At 35.3% G+C, this 17372-nt stretch overlaps 1 protein-coding gene across 8 annotated transcripts in view; it reads left to right on the top strand.

The window, feature by feature from the left end:
• The window catches only part of slpr (mitogen-activated protein kinase kinase kinase slipper), a 78313-nt gene that overhangs the window by 42211 nt on the left and 18730 nt on the right, over positions 1-17372 (top strand). For all 8 annotated transcript variants that reach the window (XM_076121180.1, XM_076121177.1, XM_076121183.1 and 5 more), the window contains exon 2: positions 15836-15975. In XM_076121180.1, the coding sequence (XP_075977295.1) occupies positions 15836-15975 (140 nt within the window). The remainder of the gene's footprint in view (positions 1-15835; positions 15976-17372) is intronic.

The following is a 17372-nucleotide window of genomic DNA, read 5'->3' as shown; positions in this document are numbered from 1 at the left end:
CATCGTAGGTTTTTTTTCTATGGAAAGAGGGTAACACGTTCTCAAATATTTAACAATAAATAAGCAAATGTTTTGAAGAATTCTTCGTTGTTTCGTTAGGAATCTTTAAATGATTGAATGAAATGAAAACAGTTGATTCCATCATTAACATCATAACTCACGTCTAAACGAATTAAGTTGTAAACCGATTAGCTAAGATTCTAGATTAGAATTTGAGCCAAAATCGTGACTGGATGTGTTTAAATCACGCAGTTCCAAATTTTCAATTAAATTAATTCGTTTTCGAAGATCACTGTCTAGAAATAGTAGGTACGAAATAGATTATTTTACATCCGGGATAGGCCTTACCTGATCGCAAGCATACCTATCATAACTATAACCTATTTACATAGGTGTACATATTGAAAAAAAAAAAAACAAAATGCCAAGTCATCTTTTGCTTTGTGTTGATTTTGGAGAAATGTTAGAAGATGCGATTTTTTGACTGCACTTGAAATTACCCCTTACCATTCTAGGCACTTAGATATAGGCAGAAAGTAGTTAGTTTAGTGACTATAACCTTGATAAACTCATAATAAGTAGCTTATATAAAACTTGTATTTCTAGCACCTATAAATACTAGTTACTCTTACATACTTTAGTATGAAAACAACGCATTTCTCGTGTAACACTCCCAGCTGTAGTGGTTGAAAACAATGGCGTCTGAGTACTAGCGCACTACAGCTCGTTACGAGTCCTACTCCCTGCTTAATTGAAGACTCCGTCACATCCACTCGGTTTTGTCTCCGCAGCCTGCGTCTGAAGCCTTCACGAGTAATTAATGCACCACTTTCATGGTAATTGCTTTGATTCACTATATTATAACAGGATTATGAGGATTTGTGTAGGGCAATAAGTACAGTTTATGTTAAAATGGTGATAGGTAAGGAAAATTTCATATAACATATTGAAACTTCTGTCTCTACAAACCAAAGAGTCAGATTTACGTTTATTGTGTGCGAGCGCTCATAATGTTCTCACACTGACTTCCCCAACTTTCAGTATTTACCGACCGCACAAAAGTACAAAAGATCCTCCCCCACAGATAAAAGTCACCGGCAATAAAACAAGGATTCAAACTCCATTTAGGAGGATGGCCAGACAAACGCGAACCCCGGGAACAAAGAGCGAAAGTAATGCCGTCAAATTGTCGTCATCAATAACGTTTCCGTAAACACGTTTATTCCACGAACTCGTTTGTCAAAGTCCAACCCCCTCTACCTACTGACAAAAAGTCAAAGTGTTATGAATTTATAACGCGTGTAGTTTTACCAACACACAAAGTTTCATCACCATAACTTGTACGGGAATTTTATATGCGGTCGTTCTGGGGACCCTTAAAAATTATTTACTGCGCACCATTTCTTCCAGAGAAGCTTTTTGTGTAAAAATGTGGGTCAAACGCCCGACGACCGGATAAATTACCGCCAACGGATATTAGAAACAAATATACGGAGTGCGGGTGAATTCACAAGAGGGTTTTATTTCATCCGTTACGATTCGTTTGCGAATAAACTGCGAGGTGCTCGCAGAAATAATTTCACTAGTGGATAAGGTATGATGTGATATAACTCCGGATAATGTCCCCGAGGGTTGGAAATACAATTTCTTTTTCCTAAAAATGTAGTATCAATTTTGTTAGAAGTAAAAATATAACGGCTATAAAAGTGTTGCGGTTCAGTAACTTTGTCAGCCTCCTGTCTATTTCCACTTGCTACTGCAGAACCTTGATTAAATTTTAACCTGAGTCTGGCATCCCCAGACGCCACTAAGATGCATTTTACATTTAACTAACAGTCCCGTTGAAAATTTAAGTATTTCTGGCTCTTCTCGAAATAAAATCGTGGTCTGCTCTAGTTTTAGAAAATAATTAAAGTGCTTTCTAGACAATACTATCCTCTAGTATATGGTAATGTAGAAATCTCTGGAGATAGTATCGCATCTCGTATTGTTTGCTTCATTGTTATATTATACAAAAGTGACCTAGGTTTTTTTATAAAAATATAACAACGCAAACAAAAGAGCCAACAGTACATATTGCCGTCTGGAAAATATTCAAATAAGTTGATATTTATTCAGGAACAAGTCGAAAAATAAGTAAGGGCAACACGGTATCGTGTATGAATTTGGCAAGCATAAACGTGGTCGTTAAGTCTGCCGCAGTAATGTGTGCTATAAAAATATTTTGTTAGCAGCCGAGCAGCCGGGGTATTCGATTGCGAAGCTTCCAAAACTCCCATTTCACACGTACAAGCTACAGCCATCAATTTAGGACACCTTTTATGGAGTTATTCCGTTCGGATCCCCAATACTGATACCCTAGTATTTTAAAATTATTTTCTATTCCGGTCTGATCCCCCGTATATAAACATTATAATAAATTTAAATATTTCATTCCGATCGGATACCCTGACTGTTTATATACGGGGGATCAGACCGGAATAGAAAATAATTTTAAAATACTAGGGTATCAGTATTGGGGATCCGAACGGAATAACTCCTTTTATGAACCAACTAAAATATTTCCAATGTATTTGGACGTCGTTTCATACTACGTTCGTTTCATATCGATTTCTAAATACTAGCAAACTTATTTACTGAGTTTCAACAGGCGAATCGCGAGCATATTTTGTTTACAAAATACTTTGGAAGTCTTTGAAAGTATTTTGCCAAATAAACCCGATTTTCTTCGTCGCTGGAAACTTCGGCCGTATATTGCAACAAATTGAGTAGGTATATTAGCAAACACTGGGCCCGCTTCAACCGCAGAGACCTCACAAATTTCATTGTTATAACTTCCCGTTGAATAATTTTAAAGAAACTCGTAAAAGTTTTACAGAAGCCCGTCACAAATTACTCGTGAAAAATAACCCTTCGCCGTAACTGGCACGGGTCTCAGTTTTTCCACAAACTTTTAACCTTCTGCTATTGACAGGGTCTTTTGTAACGTAATATGGTAAAAAAAATCTTTATAACAAAGGCGAATCTTGCAGAAGCCCATTAGGTTGGAAAGTAAGGGGAAGTTTGGAACAAAACCCTTTATTCTTTCATCTCACGCCTAATTTGACTTCAAACATCCCGAACACGCCTCGATTTCCATATTATCTACCCCTTTCGGTACATAAAATTTCGTCGACGTGTATAAGGTGATACACAAACAATGCACCCTCGCCCTTTTCGTTGTAAATGCCACGGTGGAACGTCCATTTTCGATTCAGCCGTCGGGTAGGTATTTTAAGGAAAGACGGAATAAACTTCGCGTTCGAAATAGCAGACTCGAGGGATTAAAGGCCAAGCATAGTTTGAGAGTTTCTTCCCTGGTCTGTGTTGCAGAAAGCAAATGTCTGCCTTGGGATTATCAGTTTTCTATTATCTCTTTCAAATTGAATCCTTTCTATTGGAGAATTAATAACTTTTAAGGCATTGTTTTGTTTTAAAGTGGCAGTCAAACAACGTGGCAGCCAGTCACCAAGTTTTGTTTGAGATTATTAATGATTCTGCATTGTTTTGTTGTATTTGTCTTTAACTAGCCATACAGCCACAAGAGAACGTCTTAATGTTTGGAGTTGATAAAAATTCACACGATACTTTTTGCATTGAGGAAAAAATCCTATAAGTTATAATGAGTTGGACTCGTATTTCAACACATTTGTTCGAAAACGAATTTATAAGATACTCAGATAAGTTAATTTATTAATGTTACTTGTTAGCTATCGAGTGCTATGTATCAATGCTTTTCATTATGCAGTAAACAAATTAATTCTAAGTAATTGCTAAAAGGAATTTTAACACTGATTTTAATTTGTTTACGCAAAATATGTTGTTGACTATCAATTTCTTAGAATCAATTACATTGAATCGTAAAAATAGATATGTTTATGAAATCGATCAATCAAATGAATCAAATTTTGCAAAGCGTATGCTGCTTTTCAAAACACATTTTCGAAGTAGCGGTTGGATTTTCCTTTCGTAAAATAATTAGAATATGAAGCCCAGATATCTATTTAAACTTAGTATTGTTTTTCAATCCCAAAGTATCTTATGTTTAGTGAAGTTTGTGTGTATGTTTAGTGAAACTGCACATGCAAAATAGCAAATTGGCTGATATGCCCCATATGATAGTCTCTTCAATGGTTTATAGTTTTAAACCGCATGTGTTAGTCCTATGTAGTGCATTTATCCGGTGGAAGTATATTTGCTATCAATCAGACTACCCACTAAATACAGATATTTTCCATCCAAATAACCTTTACACCACCACCTGGTAGACTAATCCAATTACCCCAATTTATTCAATCTACCCTACGATTTCACATGAACAAATCACTACAATATTAATTACGAACACTACACGCAACACAATTATAGGTATACAAAAGATTAAGTATTCACCTAGTGGATGTTGATAAGGTCTAAAAATAAAACCACGCCATCGAACCTAGCCCTTGTTGATGAAAAGGTCAACGTATTTGAATCGACTTTCTAGAACTATGCCAGTTATTTTACTGTTATTGCCAAGGTAAAGGAAATATATGCCTTTAGTTCTGCTTGATAAAAGCTTTCGAATTTTTGTTACATTTTTCTTTTGCAATCTGATAGGTTTTAATCAAGACAACCCCCCATATGAGACATATTTAAATGCTCTTTTAAGTAAAAATCGGTTTCTACTTCATTCTCATTTGATCATGTTTTGGGTCATGGAACATCCATTATTCTTTCCTGTAGGATATACGTTAATACGGCTTAAATTTTGTTTACTTTAAAATGGAGAAGAAGTAGAAGAATAATTACAATAAAATATATTTTTCTAACGGTGATTAACTTACCTACTTTTTGAAAAGCAAAAAGAGTCACTATGGGTACTCAGATTGATTTTTCGTAAGGTATTTTCCTGATACAGTCTATAGAAAAAACATCCCCTACTCGGTGTTTTGAACCTACTTTTATTAAAAGCTTTCTTGGCAGTCATGTCATACGCAGTGACAACATTGTTAATGCATTGAACATTGAAAGAATAATGTAGTTGCCGGGTTACAAGCTATATGGCCTTTTGTATATTGTTTGCCATTACCCTGAGGTACCATAGTCATTACTTAAGCTTTCCTTAACGGAAATACGATTCTTGAAGTAGTTTCTCTAAAATGTACTCTGAACTTTTATTTATAAATCTATAGTACTATACTAATATTATTGTGGAGTTTGTTTGGTTGAACGCGCTTAATCTCAGGAACTACTGGTGCGAATTGAAAAACTATTTTAGTGTCAACACTAATATATTAGCCTATTTATTGAGGAAGGTTATAGGCTACATAACATCAAGCTACGACCCATTCTCTCTCATGTGACACGAGCGAAGTCGCGCGGGACAGCTAGTTCTTTTAATACAAAGTTCATTAATAACCAACTAAGAGTACAAAAAACAAGGAAGTTTAGATCTGATGATAAATTATAATCATTTATCTCTGCTACCGATATGTTATTATAGCCTACTAATTATCTCGTAGTAAATTAATATTGATATAAAATGGTATCGGCTATTATTGTCGATCAGTGATTTGTTGCCTGTCATAGTTTGTTATACATTAAAGTTATAAGGAGATCAATATTTTAGTCCAGGCGCCCATAGGCACTTGCGGTCACTGGTCAGTAAACGAACTGTGGGTTAAGCAACCCTTGTCGCGATCATTCCAGAAATGGGCGACCCCATCTTTGGAATGACCGCGACAAGGGTTGCATAGTGGTATTTAAACTGGGCGTCTCCGTACTTTGGATGGCACTTAAAAAGTCAGTTAAGCCACATCAAAGGGTTTCGGGTGGCTTGGATACACTATTGACACTAGGTTGAGCACTGACCATAAGATAAGAAAAAGAAGAAGACTAGTTTTCCGAGCTCATAAAAGAAAAAAGAAAAAAAAAAGATGACTGAGAAAAATGCCAGAGAAAAACGATCCGCTATTACTAAAATGCGTGTATTCATAAATCTTAATACACGAACGGAGCACTAATCATTCATAAGTAAGATGTAAGTAAACGGTAAAACGTTCCTAAGTAAAATTCCTGCGCTATAATCGAGAATCAATATGCAATAAACGTTGAACCCTCTCAATCAAATTGGAATTTACCAGTATTGGGCAGCCCGGGCCCTGTAGGATCAGCGAATTGTAGTTTTACGAGTACACGTTTGTTTTCTCTTAGGACCGCTTTTTACGATTGTTTAATGCATAATAAGTAGTAGAAACGACTATTTCTAAGACAATGGACCCAATTTTAATGTAGATCCATGTATAAATACTTTTGTTTTAAATTTGTACTTCTGACTGACATTTTTCGCAACAGTAGGTATAATATTTTTGTTACCTACAATTGCAACAATCAGAACAAGTACACAGACGCGATGGGCCAGTAGTACTTGGTTTTTTTTCTAATTTTAGTGCTATAATATATTAAAATATATCAAGTATACGAATGTACTACGAAACGTAGCTTAACGTAAAAATGTGAAAATAAGTTTGATTGATATCACTTGGAAGTTTTTCGAAAGCTGTTGCATGTAATGACATACCGGGCGAGTTATGCCGCAGGGGAGTATTAAAATATCAGATACTATATGCTGCTTCCGGTTCCCCTATCTGGCTTATTTATTTTAGCCATATTTTACCCTCCGCTACTCCGTATGTGTTCAATAACCTCACCCCTTTTGACGAGAAACAGCTTGTTTCTTCTTCGCCTTCGTTCCTAGCTGTATTTTTATTCCACAGCTGATCATCAATTTTATTTCTAGTTATATTTGGGTAGATACGGTAAATTACTAGACTAAGGTCATTTAAAGGTCTCAAACAAAATCTTCTTTGAACTGCTTCCATACACTTAAGATATTCGTTGCGTCTAAACGATCAGGGCGAGAGAGATTGAATAATAAACGTATATTAAAAAGAGGGGTTTTATTAACTGCAGAGAGTAGCTATATATCCATGAAAGTTTTACTAAAATCAAGCTAATGAAACTGCTAGTCAGCTGATTCGACGACAATAAATTGATCACAAATCGACGTTCTAAAGAAGTTACGAAATCTTCTTGGCACGTTCAAAGAATAAGAGTAAGTAGTAAAACAACCCTGATCTTCACTATTATTGGATTATTTAGAAATAACCACAAAACAGAGTTGTAAGGCTTTCTTGTTTACGACTTGCTAGGTATTCTGTCATCGATGTGTCTTGAAGAGCTATCCATGTGCTTGCTCTTTGAAAATTGCAGAAACAAGACAAAGTGTTAGAGGAAATTATACAAAATCCGTGTTTTTAGCTGTCAAAAAATCTAATTAAAGTCACGAATGAATTCCGTGGGGCAGCTTAAGACTAAAAACATCAATTCTTTAAATATATTTTCGATAATGTAGCACAACAAATTTGCAGAAAACATTTTTTTTATTGCACAAACCAAAAAACCTTTAAGTAATAACATAACTAGACGGTTCAATATCTCTTTCAACATTAGCTTACGTCCAGTTATAGATTGATCACTAAACTCTAGTTCAAAGAACATACTTAACAACTAAAACTCGTTTAAACTAGACTCGAGTTAAACTTTCAGTTAGTTTCTCGAATAACTTACCCTTTCCAAAGATCAACTTGCACAACTCAACAGCTGATACGTACATTTTTGAAGGCAAGTGAAGTAATAATAAAAAAATCCATAATAACGACATTATTATTCCTTGTTCGACCACTTTGTATTCATGTTGGAGATACTAGTGTGATTACACTTACCGAGGAGAATGAGACAGTCTTTTTTGCGTATTTTGAACATATTTTCGTCTTAAAGCTAGGAAATAAAGGTCTCAAGCGTCTAGAAATTTCTGGACGCAGGTTTTCTGTCAGACAGGAAGTTATAGCTTTACTAGGATGTAAAAACCATCCTTGCAGACTTCAGAGGTATTAGGAATCCGTAAATGTTCAGTTTCGTTTCTCCATCATCAAAGTAATTTCACAGGGCAAGGTTTGAGAGGATACAAGGACCGCATTTGTTCAGCAGTGGGACACGATAAAAGCCTATCATAAAAGATGTCCCCTTTAAACTTATTCACTACTAAAGTAGGTACCAATCAATAAAACAGCCACAGTTAGGTGTGCCCTGGATTCAAAATAACCACTGAAACCTTACCGGAATCCACATGGCAACCAGCAATCGCGTGCTTGCTTCTATCCTATTTCATGCGGCAGAGCCATGGTCACGTTAAATAACGTATGCACACGACACAAAGCACCCGTCGCTCTGTCCACGTGTTCGGAATCAATATATATCTTAATGGCGTGTAAATTTATGTCCTAATTCCATTATATTGGGTTTGTATGCTAATCGAAGTGTAGGTGTACGTTTTTAAGGGCCGCAGTTATTCTAAGAATTTGGGTAGGTAACGCAGGTATATAAGAATTGTATGTAAACTTTTGGCAGATGTCTACAGGCTCTGTTGTCCTTTATAATGTATTTGTACTCTATCATTGCGAACTTTTACGTTAGATTTTGAATTTTGTTTGAGTTGTTCTTTAGAGACACGTGTAAATTGTCGATAATTCTATAGTCTTTTACGCGCTATAGTAAATTGAGTTTCGATAGGTCTCTGAATGTAAAGCTGTTGATTCTGTAACAACTTGTCAGATAACCACCAACTTTAGAATCATCAGATTTCTAACTTTAAATATTCATACCTTGAATATTATCTTTAATTTACCAAAAAACTGAAACTTTAATCAAAATTCTTTGCCTTACCAATTTTAATTAGTCGAGACGACTTTCCTTCATTAGATATTCGCATAATATCGAACAATCCTTTTGAAGGCGTTCATTGGCGACTTAACAGAATTTTAGCCTGTATTATGTAGATTTTATAGTCCACTAAATCTTAATTCCGACACTCTGGTCTCCACTTATTACGGACTAAAATCTGCTATTATTTTAACTGCTGTAATCGCCGTTCGCTTTTAGCATAAGTGTTGAGACATTCGGTGTTAAAATGTTTCCTCTGCGAACGCTTTATAATATCGCATTATTATTTATTTTAATAGAACCGGATTTTAATGCTGTTGGTGTGAAAAATTAATGAACATTTTATTTTTCAAATTGATATAACGGAACTTTTTAATCTCGTACATTTTGTGCTTTGATTTATTCATACTTTTAGCACAAATGAGTACGGTAAAAAGCACCTTGAAATTACATGAATCAAACAAAATGCAACCTCGTAAAAATCTTTGGAATGCATTAAACTGGTTTCCATGTCGAATCGACGTTCAAAAAAAGTTAATAGCAATAATGTACCCGTTCTGCATTCTCGGCATTCGCAGTCCGGAGGGAAATCACTAGCAAGTTAAACAAAGAGAACTAATAGAAAAAGTAATAAAACTAAAAGTTTGTTGAAGATTCTTATCGACTTCCTAACAAAGTTCGTGAAGATCTCTGGCTAGAGGTACCGGAACTGTATCCTGCTTGAATAATTCATTCGTCGTAGCGACGCGTGCGCAACACTGATTGACGGCAGAGTCGCCGCGCCGCGCTTCGGTGAAATTGATTCTTTGAACGATGACATCACACCGCTAACGTTACTTTTTAACGGTTATAGGTGCTTTATCGATTCTTGTTTTTGTGTTAAAAATATTGGATTTAACTGGTAACTTTTAAGTTACTAGTTTTTATAACAATCACCGGTATATTGATTAAATGAGCTTTGCGGTGTACTCTACATAGGGCACAATGATGTTTTTTTTATGCAATGTTGTTGGTTGTTTTCAATGAAGATAAGTGCTAAACCGAGCCAAAATGTATTTCGGAAGCTTGTACAATATGAGCCTCGTTTGATTCCTAACTAAAATACGGAATTGTAACTTTTTCTTCTGCTTTTCTTGCTCTCGTACTTGACATAACTGTTTAAAATTGTCTTAAAAGTGCTTTTTTAGTGTAACAAGTACTTTATTTGCTATTTACTAAAGTATACAATTAGTTTAAAGAGAGAGAGTTGTTCCATTTTCACGTATTACATCTTGAGGTGTCCGAGAAAAGCTTTGTAAAACTAGTAGTCTTTTAATGATCATTAGCTGTACTGAATGTAATTAATTCCCCGCTATCTAGAGTAATTTCCTTCATCCGGATTCCAGTCTAGATTTTATTGCAGCCTGTGAAATTGTCTTGTAAAGCCTGCGTGTTTAAGTTGTGTTTATATAGATTACTTTATTTCATTGGACTATTACAAATGATAGCAATAGATAATTTAGAACCGTTTTAATTATATTATTAATGCATGTTATTATATTCAAAGGCACAAAGAGGGATTTGCCAATTTAACCTTCCGAGCAAGTTTTTAACTAACATTTATAAATATTAATCTAAATAAATAATTGATGGCTTTGCGTTCACCATCTATTATATTTTGACTACTTCAAAAATCTATATAATCTTTAAAATACTATATGCTAGAGCATACATACCTGTAAGCATATCGTGAAAATAAACGGTAACGATCTTCATATTCAAAAGTACTCCACAAAAAACCGTCGACAATTTATCCGAAGCACCAACAATATCGTGTCAGCATTTTCGTACAAATTGCTCGTCAAAATAACGCCGTTTAATCCTCATTAAAGCTGGTTACAATCAGTTGTCAGTCCGACATGTCTGCTCCTTTGTGAGGTACATTGATGGACACATGAATTGAGGCAGTGAACGCACTCGCGCTTGCCTGACACCATCAGATGTGGTCTGTGAACGTTTACGAAATTATATTTTTGACGAATATTAAGTAGTATGCATATTGAAAGGTTGAATTGGATATTGTTGTTCAAGTTAGATTGTTTTGATGATAAATTTGGTTCTGATGCCAGTCGCGCTGGTGCAAATATTAATTCGTGTAAGTGTAATTCTTTTATGATACCTTCATACATACATGACATGCCTTTTTCTCATAGGAGTAGGCAGAGACCAAATAACGCCATTTGGAACGATCCTTACAAACTTTAATGATGCCGTTTTTGAAAAACAACATTTTACCATAAGGCCAATTATAATAGACTGAACGCGTTCAGTCTATTATAATTGGCATCAAATATGACAAGGTGTATGGTTGTGAATGATGCAAGGGAAGTTTGCAAGGATCGTACAAAGTAGCGTTCTGCCGACCCCTATGGCAAAAAGGTTAAGTTATGTATGTATTTGGCACCATCTTCATTCAACTTCCAATTTCAGTACATAAACTTACTTTAAAGCAATTCAAGTTAGACATTTTCCCAACGTTTACTTTTCTGTAACTAAAATATCTAGCGGAACGTTTCTGCAGCTTATTTATCAGCTGTTTGAAATTTAAATATCTACAGCTGCCATCGTTTTACATTCGTAAACTGTTTCCTGGAGTTTTCGACAGTTTGACTCAGAGCCGTCCGGCTACGAGTGATGTCTAAACTTAGTTTTAAATTTAAAATTTACGTGGATCTATCGAAGCGAGCTTTTCATTCAAATATAAATAAAATTACAAAATACAGTTTGATGTGAGTTTCTTTATAAGTATTGTTGTTATAACCGATATAAATTTGAAGCCTCTTTACCAAACTTTATAATTAAACCTTATGTGTAATGCAATAAAAACTTAACCATCAAACGTCAGATCGCCCGTTTTATAAATTTTGTTTTTCTATACTTCGCCCACTATCTCATCTGCGTCAGGTTCTATTCTATGGCAAAAGTATCCCGTAGCAATTAGGGATAAAGCTACCTTATATCGTAAAACAATATCCAGTATCAACTACCTAATATATTCAGAGAAATCCCACCAAACAACATGTTTCTACAAAACGTCACCAGAAAAAAAAACTGCTCACACGATGGGCGTACCAGTAATTACGCACTGTCGATGCAACATGCATCTTATGAAACTGGTCGCAGCCAAGACTAGTCGTTAAGTCCGACTGCAACGAGGGGCGCGGTTAAACCTATACATCATCGTAAAGTTGACATTTTCTTTTAAACATTGCTTATTGATTTCTGTAGGCAAGGAGCGGAGCTTTCTAAAATGACATATTGCGGATCGCTTTTAGTAGATAAATCTGTTTGAAGTGAAAAGTAAAGAAAAATGGATTTACAGTTTTCTCCAGTGATTGATTGACAGAAATTGTAATTCATTTCCAGTATTTAAATAGGTACAATTATTCTTCCCGGATCTTTTAAGATAGACGATACATTCCTAATTTTTCTTAGTAATATTAAAATTATTCAAAAGTCCGTTTATAAATACGTTTTTATCGACAGTATAACTAGTAACTACCGAGTTTTCTAAATCTGCTGTTACTTTGTTAATCAAACTACTCAATATAAGACATGCTTTTTCATTTCGAATATATTCTCATTACTTAAACATCGACTTACGTACTCACTGCAGTAAAACTCCAATCGATCTTGAAAATATTCTTTCAGCACGCACACACACAAACTCACTCACACAAATCTTTATACAATGTTAATGCGTTGCGGTCTGTAGTCTCAATTTTCAATGAGCTCGTAGCTATGTGCTTGGTTCGCAAGTCACGTATACATGTGCTATGGGAAATACGCCGGGCGAAGGTCATAGGGACCTTCAGGTTTGAATTATGACTTTCACCTTGCTGCTTGAAGATTTGATGTGATGCAAGGCTTTTTTTAAGGCTTGGATATGTGTAAATTTGTGGTGACTCTACCTTAATTTTTTTACAAGAGCTTGCGAGAACTGCGTAAAATAAAATGTATGTGAATGTCGTTGTCTTTCAAAGACTGAACTTTTTGTGGATCGGTTTAAAGTATCATCGTCGTTCTCGTTGGCCTGTTTTAAATGATTTATGTGGCGTCAGTTATGATTTCTCACTCACGGACACTTTCTCTTGAGAATAAAAATTATAAGCCCTATGAGGGAATACGTAGCATCAAGAATTAACTCAAAATATTTGTACATCTACATATGTCTCCGCTTGCATACTCGTAAGTCATCGATCGACATGCTGCATAGGGTGACAAGAGAACCGACATTTTTCATAGAATTCGCATTTTATAATAAATCAGTTCTTACGATAAAGTAACCATAGCTTTTCAGTCATTGTCTTTTCTTATTGATCAGTGATGTCAAATAAGACCTGAATGCGTCACAGAATTTGCATTCCTTGCCTCTGTTTCCTGTCCATATATTATGTAGTGCTGTCACGTATTGCGATAAGCATTTTTGACACTTTGTTGTGTACTAAAGCTTTTCACAAAACTTTCACAGAGATTTGATTTGTACTTAAGTAGTTTATGTGCCTATCGTAAAAGTTATTGAAGGAAAACAGCATTTATTCTGCTAAAATGTAAATTTTAGGTGTATCGGAATCTACCTATTTATACATAAATACATAAAATCATGCCTTATTCCCACAGGGGGTAGGCAGAGACCAAAACACGCCACTTGGTACGATCCTCACAAACTTCCCTTGCCTCATTCACATCCATACATCTAGTCAATCGTCTTTTAATAAAAATCTCAAATAGAGAAAAGCTATAAATCTTCACTTCATTCGTCTTTTCCAGTCTTTTAGCTTCCTGTTTTTTGTTCAAGAGAATTCTTGGAATGTCCCATAAATCTATTGAGACGTTTGCTTTTAACGTTCTGTATCAGCGAATTCGTGATCTATGTTCATGTATAGGTATATGTATTTAGTCTGCTTTTGCCACGTCTCAATAAGTATCGATTAGCTTATCAGGCTCCATTTATTGAGGGCATGCAAAATTCCCAACTTGCACCTGGACAGCGTGGTGGACTCAAGGCCTAACCCCTCCCTCATTACGGGAGGAGACCCTTGCCTAGCCGTGGGACATTAATGGGCTAAATTAATAGCTTATCTGGCAGTTTTCATACATTTGTTGTCTCTTTATTCGTTAGTGAACACGGTGAGGTAGAATGCCTGTTCTCGATTATTCCCGTATTCTTTTAAATATTAATTAATTATCTATAAGCTTATATATAACACTGGCCCGAAAAGAGCATTAGCACCCCAGAGAAATAAAACGGTGTTTTCAGTAATAGGCGGCACTTACGACGATAGTAGAAAAAACTTGGTTTCTAAAAGCTTATTCTATTCTTCAATTTGATATTGTATTTGGCAGGTACCAATGCTATAGATATCAATTGGAAACCGATATAAACTAACGACATAACACATTTATATTGAAGTAAAGGTGTAAGATGTTATTGTTATTGAGGTAGTCCGTGCAGCGTTTGCCAAAAACAGTTTTAGAACATATTTCATGGCAATGCACATTGCACTTATCGTTTAAGTTTGATTTGATCAGAAGTAAACGTGTCTTGCGGTATTTTGAGTTCACATTTTGAAGGTACTTTGTTGTATAGTTTTCTTAAGACAAATTACGAGAAGCAAATCGGTAACTTTTTTTTATGAAAAAAAAGGCTTTTTTGGAGTTTTGTATTGTGAAGGACATTTCGTCCCAAAAAATATCTCTGAATTATATAAATGTTCGATGAACGATCGCTTTACAATATTCATGCGAAAAAGTAACTTTATTTCCATCAATCAATGCCTTAATTAAAGGTTTACATAAAATATTAAAAAGTCCGCATCGGTCGAGGTAAATTAATCAAAAATTAAAGGATGATTGCGAAACAATGTTGCGAGCGCCAATTAAGAGATCAGATCTTACTTGATTCGAACAAGGCTATCTCAATCTTGGAGATGTAAGAGTAATGATGTAATTTATGTGTTATTACCACGCCGACTGAATACATCGATGCTCAGATTATCTTGTAATAATACTGATTTATTAAATAGGAAAATTTTCATAATAATTGTGTAATTCTAAAGTAAGTATATTGATATCTTTGAAGATCTGATTTGCATTTCTATCTACTGTTGTTCTGCCTGATTTGATAGTGTTTTTTTTCATTGAAAGATGAAACTTGTTTTTGAATACTATCATCAACGTTCCTTGTATTAACGGAGTTAAAGTAAGAATGGAGAGAATTTTCTAAGACATTAAGGGAACTTTATTTTTTATGGTTAATTTAATGCTGCGATCAATATTTAATACGATAGAAAGGAAAAACAAGCAAAAGTTTGAGAAAACCTTTGTGTACATTCCTGGAGTTTTAACTAGATAGGTATTTCATAATACTTGGTGAACAAAAGCGTTAGCTTCCCAAATTGACCCGAATGTGTTTGTTTGCGCACCGAACGAAGCTATATTCGGCTTGCTGCTCCTAAAACTTGGCCAGTTGACTCGAATAGAACGCGATCGATTCGTGAACCATTTCAAAACGTTCTTGGTGATATATTTCTATAGGAACGCTAACAGTGGAAGCGCTATTGTGAGTAAGGTTTCATCGAAGAAATGAAAAAGATTTTAGGTAGTTAAATAGATAGAGGATTGAGAAAGGATTTTGGCAGGGCCTCCTTTCTGTCAGTTTCTCGTTTTGCTTAGTCTTTTTCTATTTTAGTGAAGAAATTCTTAAATTTCTCCTAAAATTTTAAACAGAAATGTGACAAAGTAACTTAAAATTACATTCTCTAATGTCTGAGGTGTATAGCGTATAAATATAATACTATAGTACATGCCGACATAAAATCACACGTTTTACCACTAGGCGAAGGCAAATACCAAGGAACGCCACGTACTACGATCCCTACAAACTTCCCTTGCTTCATTCACATGCATACATCTTGTCATACAGTCACCAGGTGTTACATATTTCTTAAATATTTTTCTAAATATTAATGTAGTATTTTGTCTGTACTTGCAGTTCTGCTAAGCGAGGCCATCCTGCCGGATGACACGCTGGAGGACAAGACGCTCAAGATCACAGACTTCGGCCTCGCCCGCGAGGTGTACAAGACCACCAGGATGTCTGCTGCCGGGACCTACGCGTGGATGCCACCTGAGGTACTTAAATATATCTTACTTGAGACACTCACAGAGACAAAATTCTCAGATAGGCCTTATATACGATTATAATCCTAAATTTTACGTTACCTTTTTATTGCCTGACGTTTTGACGTAGCTGCATCGGTCTTGGTCACTGATGGACTGATATACCTACGAAGCGTCATCGTCTTGTAGTGCTAGTTCACAAACAGTCTTCTGATCTGATCTGAACTAAGCCACCAGAAGAAGTGTTCCAGAAGGTGAAAGATAGATGATAATTAAAGGAAGCTCTGCTTGATAATAATTAAGTAAAAGATAATCTAGAAGGGATGCGCTTCTCCAAATCATGAGCGCAGGTTATCGTTTCACTGCATGAGTTTTAACAGAAATCTTAGAAAAAAATCTCTGCAGTTTTATCTCAACGTGGAAAAAACGAAAGCAAAATGCATTAGCCACTTGGAAGCTCGTCTAAGAAATAGGCCACAATCTTAGCCCCCACTCGTGTCTGACCTAGCCCTACTTGCACCACGCTATAAATAGGAACTATTGTTTATTATAATGCTTTACTGTACACTTATAGTATAGATTAGAATCAACATTGACGTGGAATAAGGTAAGGCTTGGCTTAGCACGATAGTAAAAACTTTAACTTGGCACGATTTTAAACTATGTTTCTGAGTGATTATTACAGCACTTATGAGAAACTAGCTAAATGTTTCAATATTTCAGCCACTTTATAATTTTTGAAAAATAAAGTTGCTTTAGGCTTTAGTTGCTTGGCTTGATACCACATTTTAATTCGAATTTGATCGCTGATTTTCGAGTATCTTCATGCTAAAATTGATCAGAAAACTTGTTAAAGTTTACCAGAGTCGAACTTTCGCATCCTGAATATTAAGATTGATATTGATTGCCAATAAACATGACTTTTTATTACCTAATTTAATAAAGCTGGTAAGTACTTTTAGATAAGTGATAGAACGAACATCGGCGAATATCCTTAACCAGCAGCATTGATACAGCCTTAAGCCTAAACAATCTCCTTCACATTAACAACATTATTCAAATAATCCTTGCTCATAATACATTAAGTACACCAACGTGTGACAGTCAAACACGTCCAGTTACTCCTACAGAAGACGCCAAGGTCGCCAGATCGGAATCGATGTGCGATGCCTTCCAATGACCCTGAACTGAATCAATACGTTATGAATTAATTACCTAGGCTTTACTTTCATTTGGAGACTAGAGACTAACAGCACACATTGCCTTTGATAGGTCAGCTGACTGTAACTTCTCTCTTTTAAATTTTACAAAACTAATTTTTGGGGAGCAAGAGACATTCTTCTTCTACCATTAATTTTTTTCGTCATCTGCAACAATCATCTTCATACTTTAGCTTATTTACATTAATC

This window comes from Anticarsia gemmatalis, chromosome 12, assembly GCF_050436995.1.
Source record: "Anticarsia gemmatalis isolate Benzon Research Colony breed Stoneville strain chromosome 12, ilAntGemm2 primary, whole genome shotgun sequence".
Taxonomy (NCBI): Eukaryota; Metazoa; Arthropoda; class Insecta; order Lepidoptera; family Erebidae; genus Anticarsia; species Anticarsia gemmatalis.
Note: the sequence above shows the minus strand (reverse complement) of the source record. Positions and strands in the feature narration are given on the sequence as shown.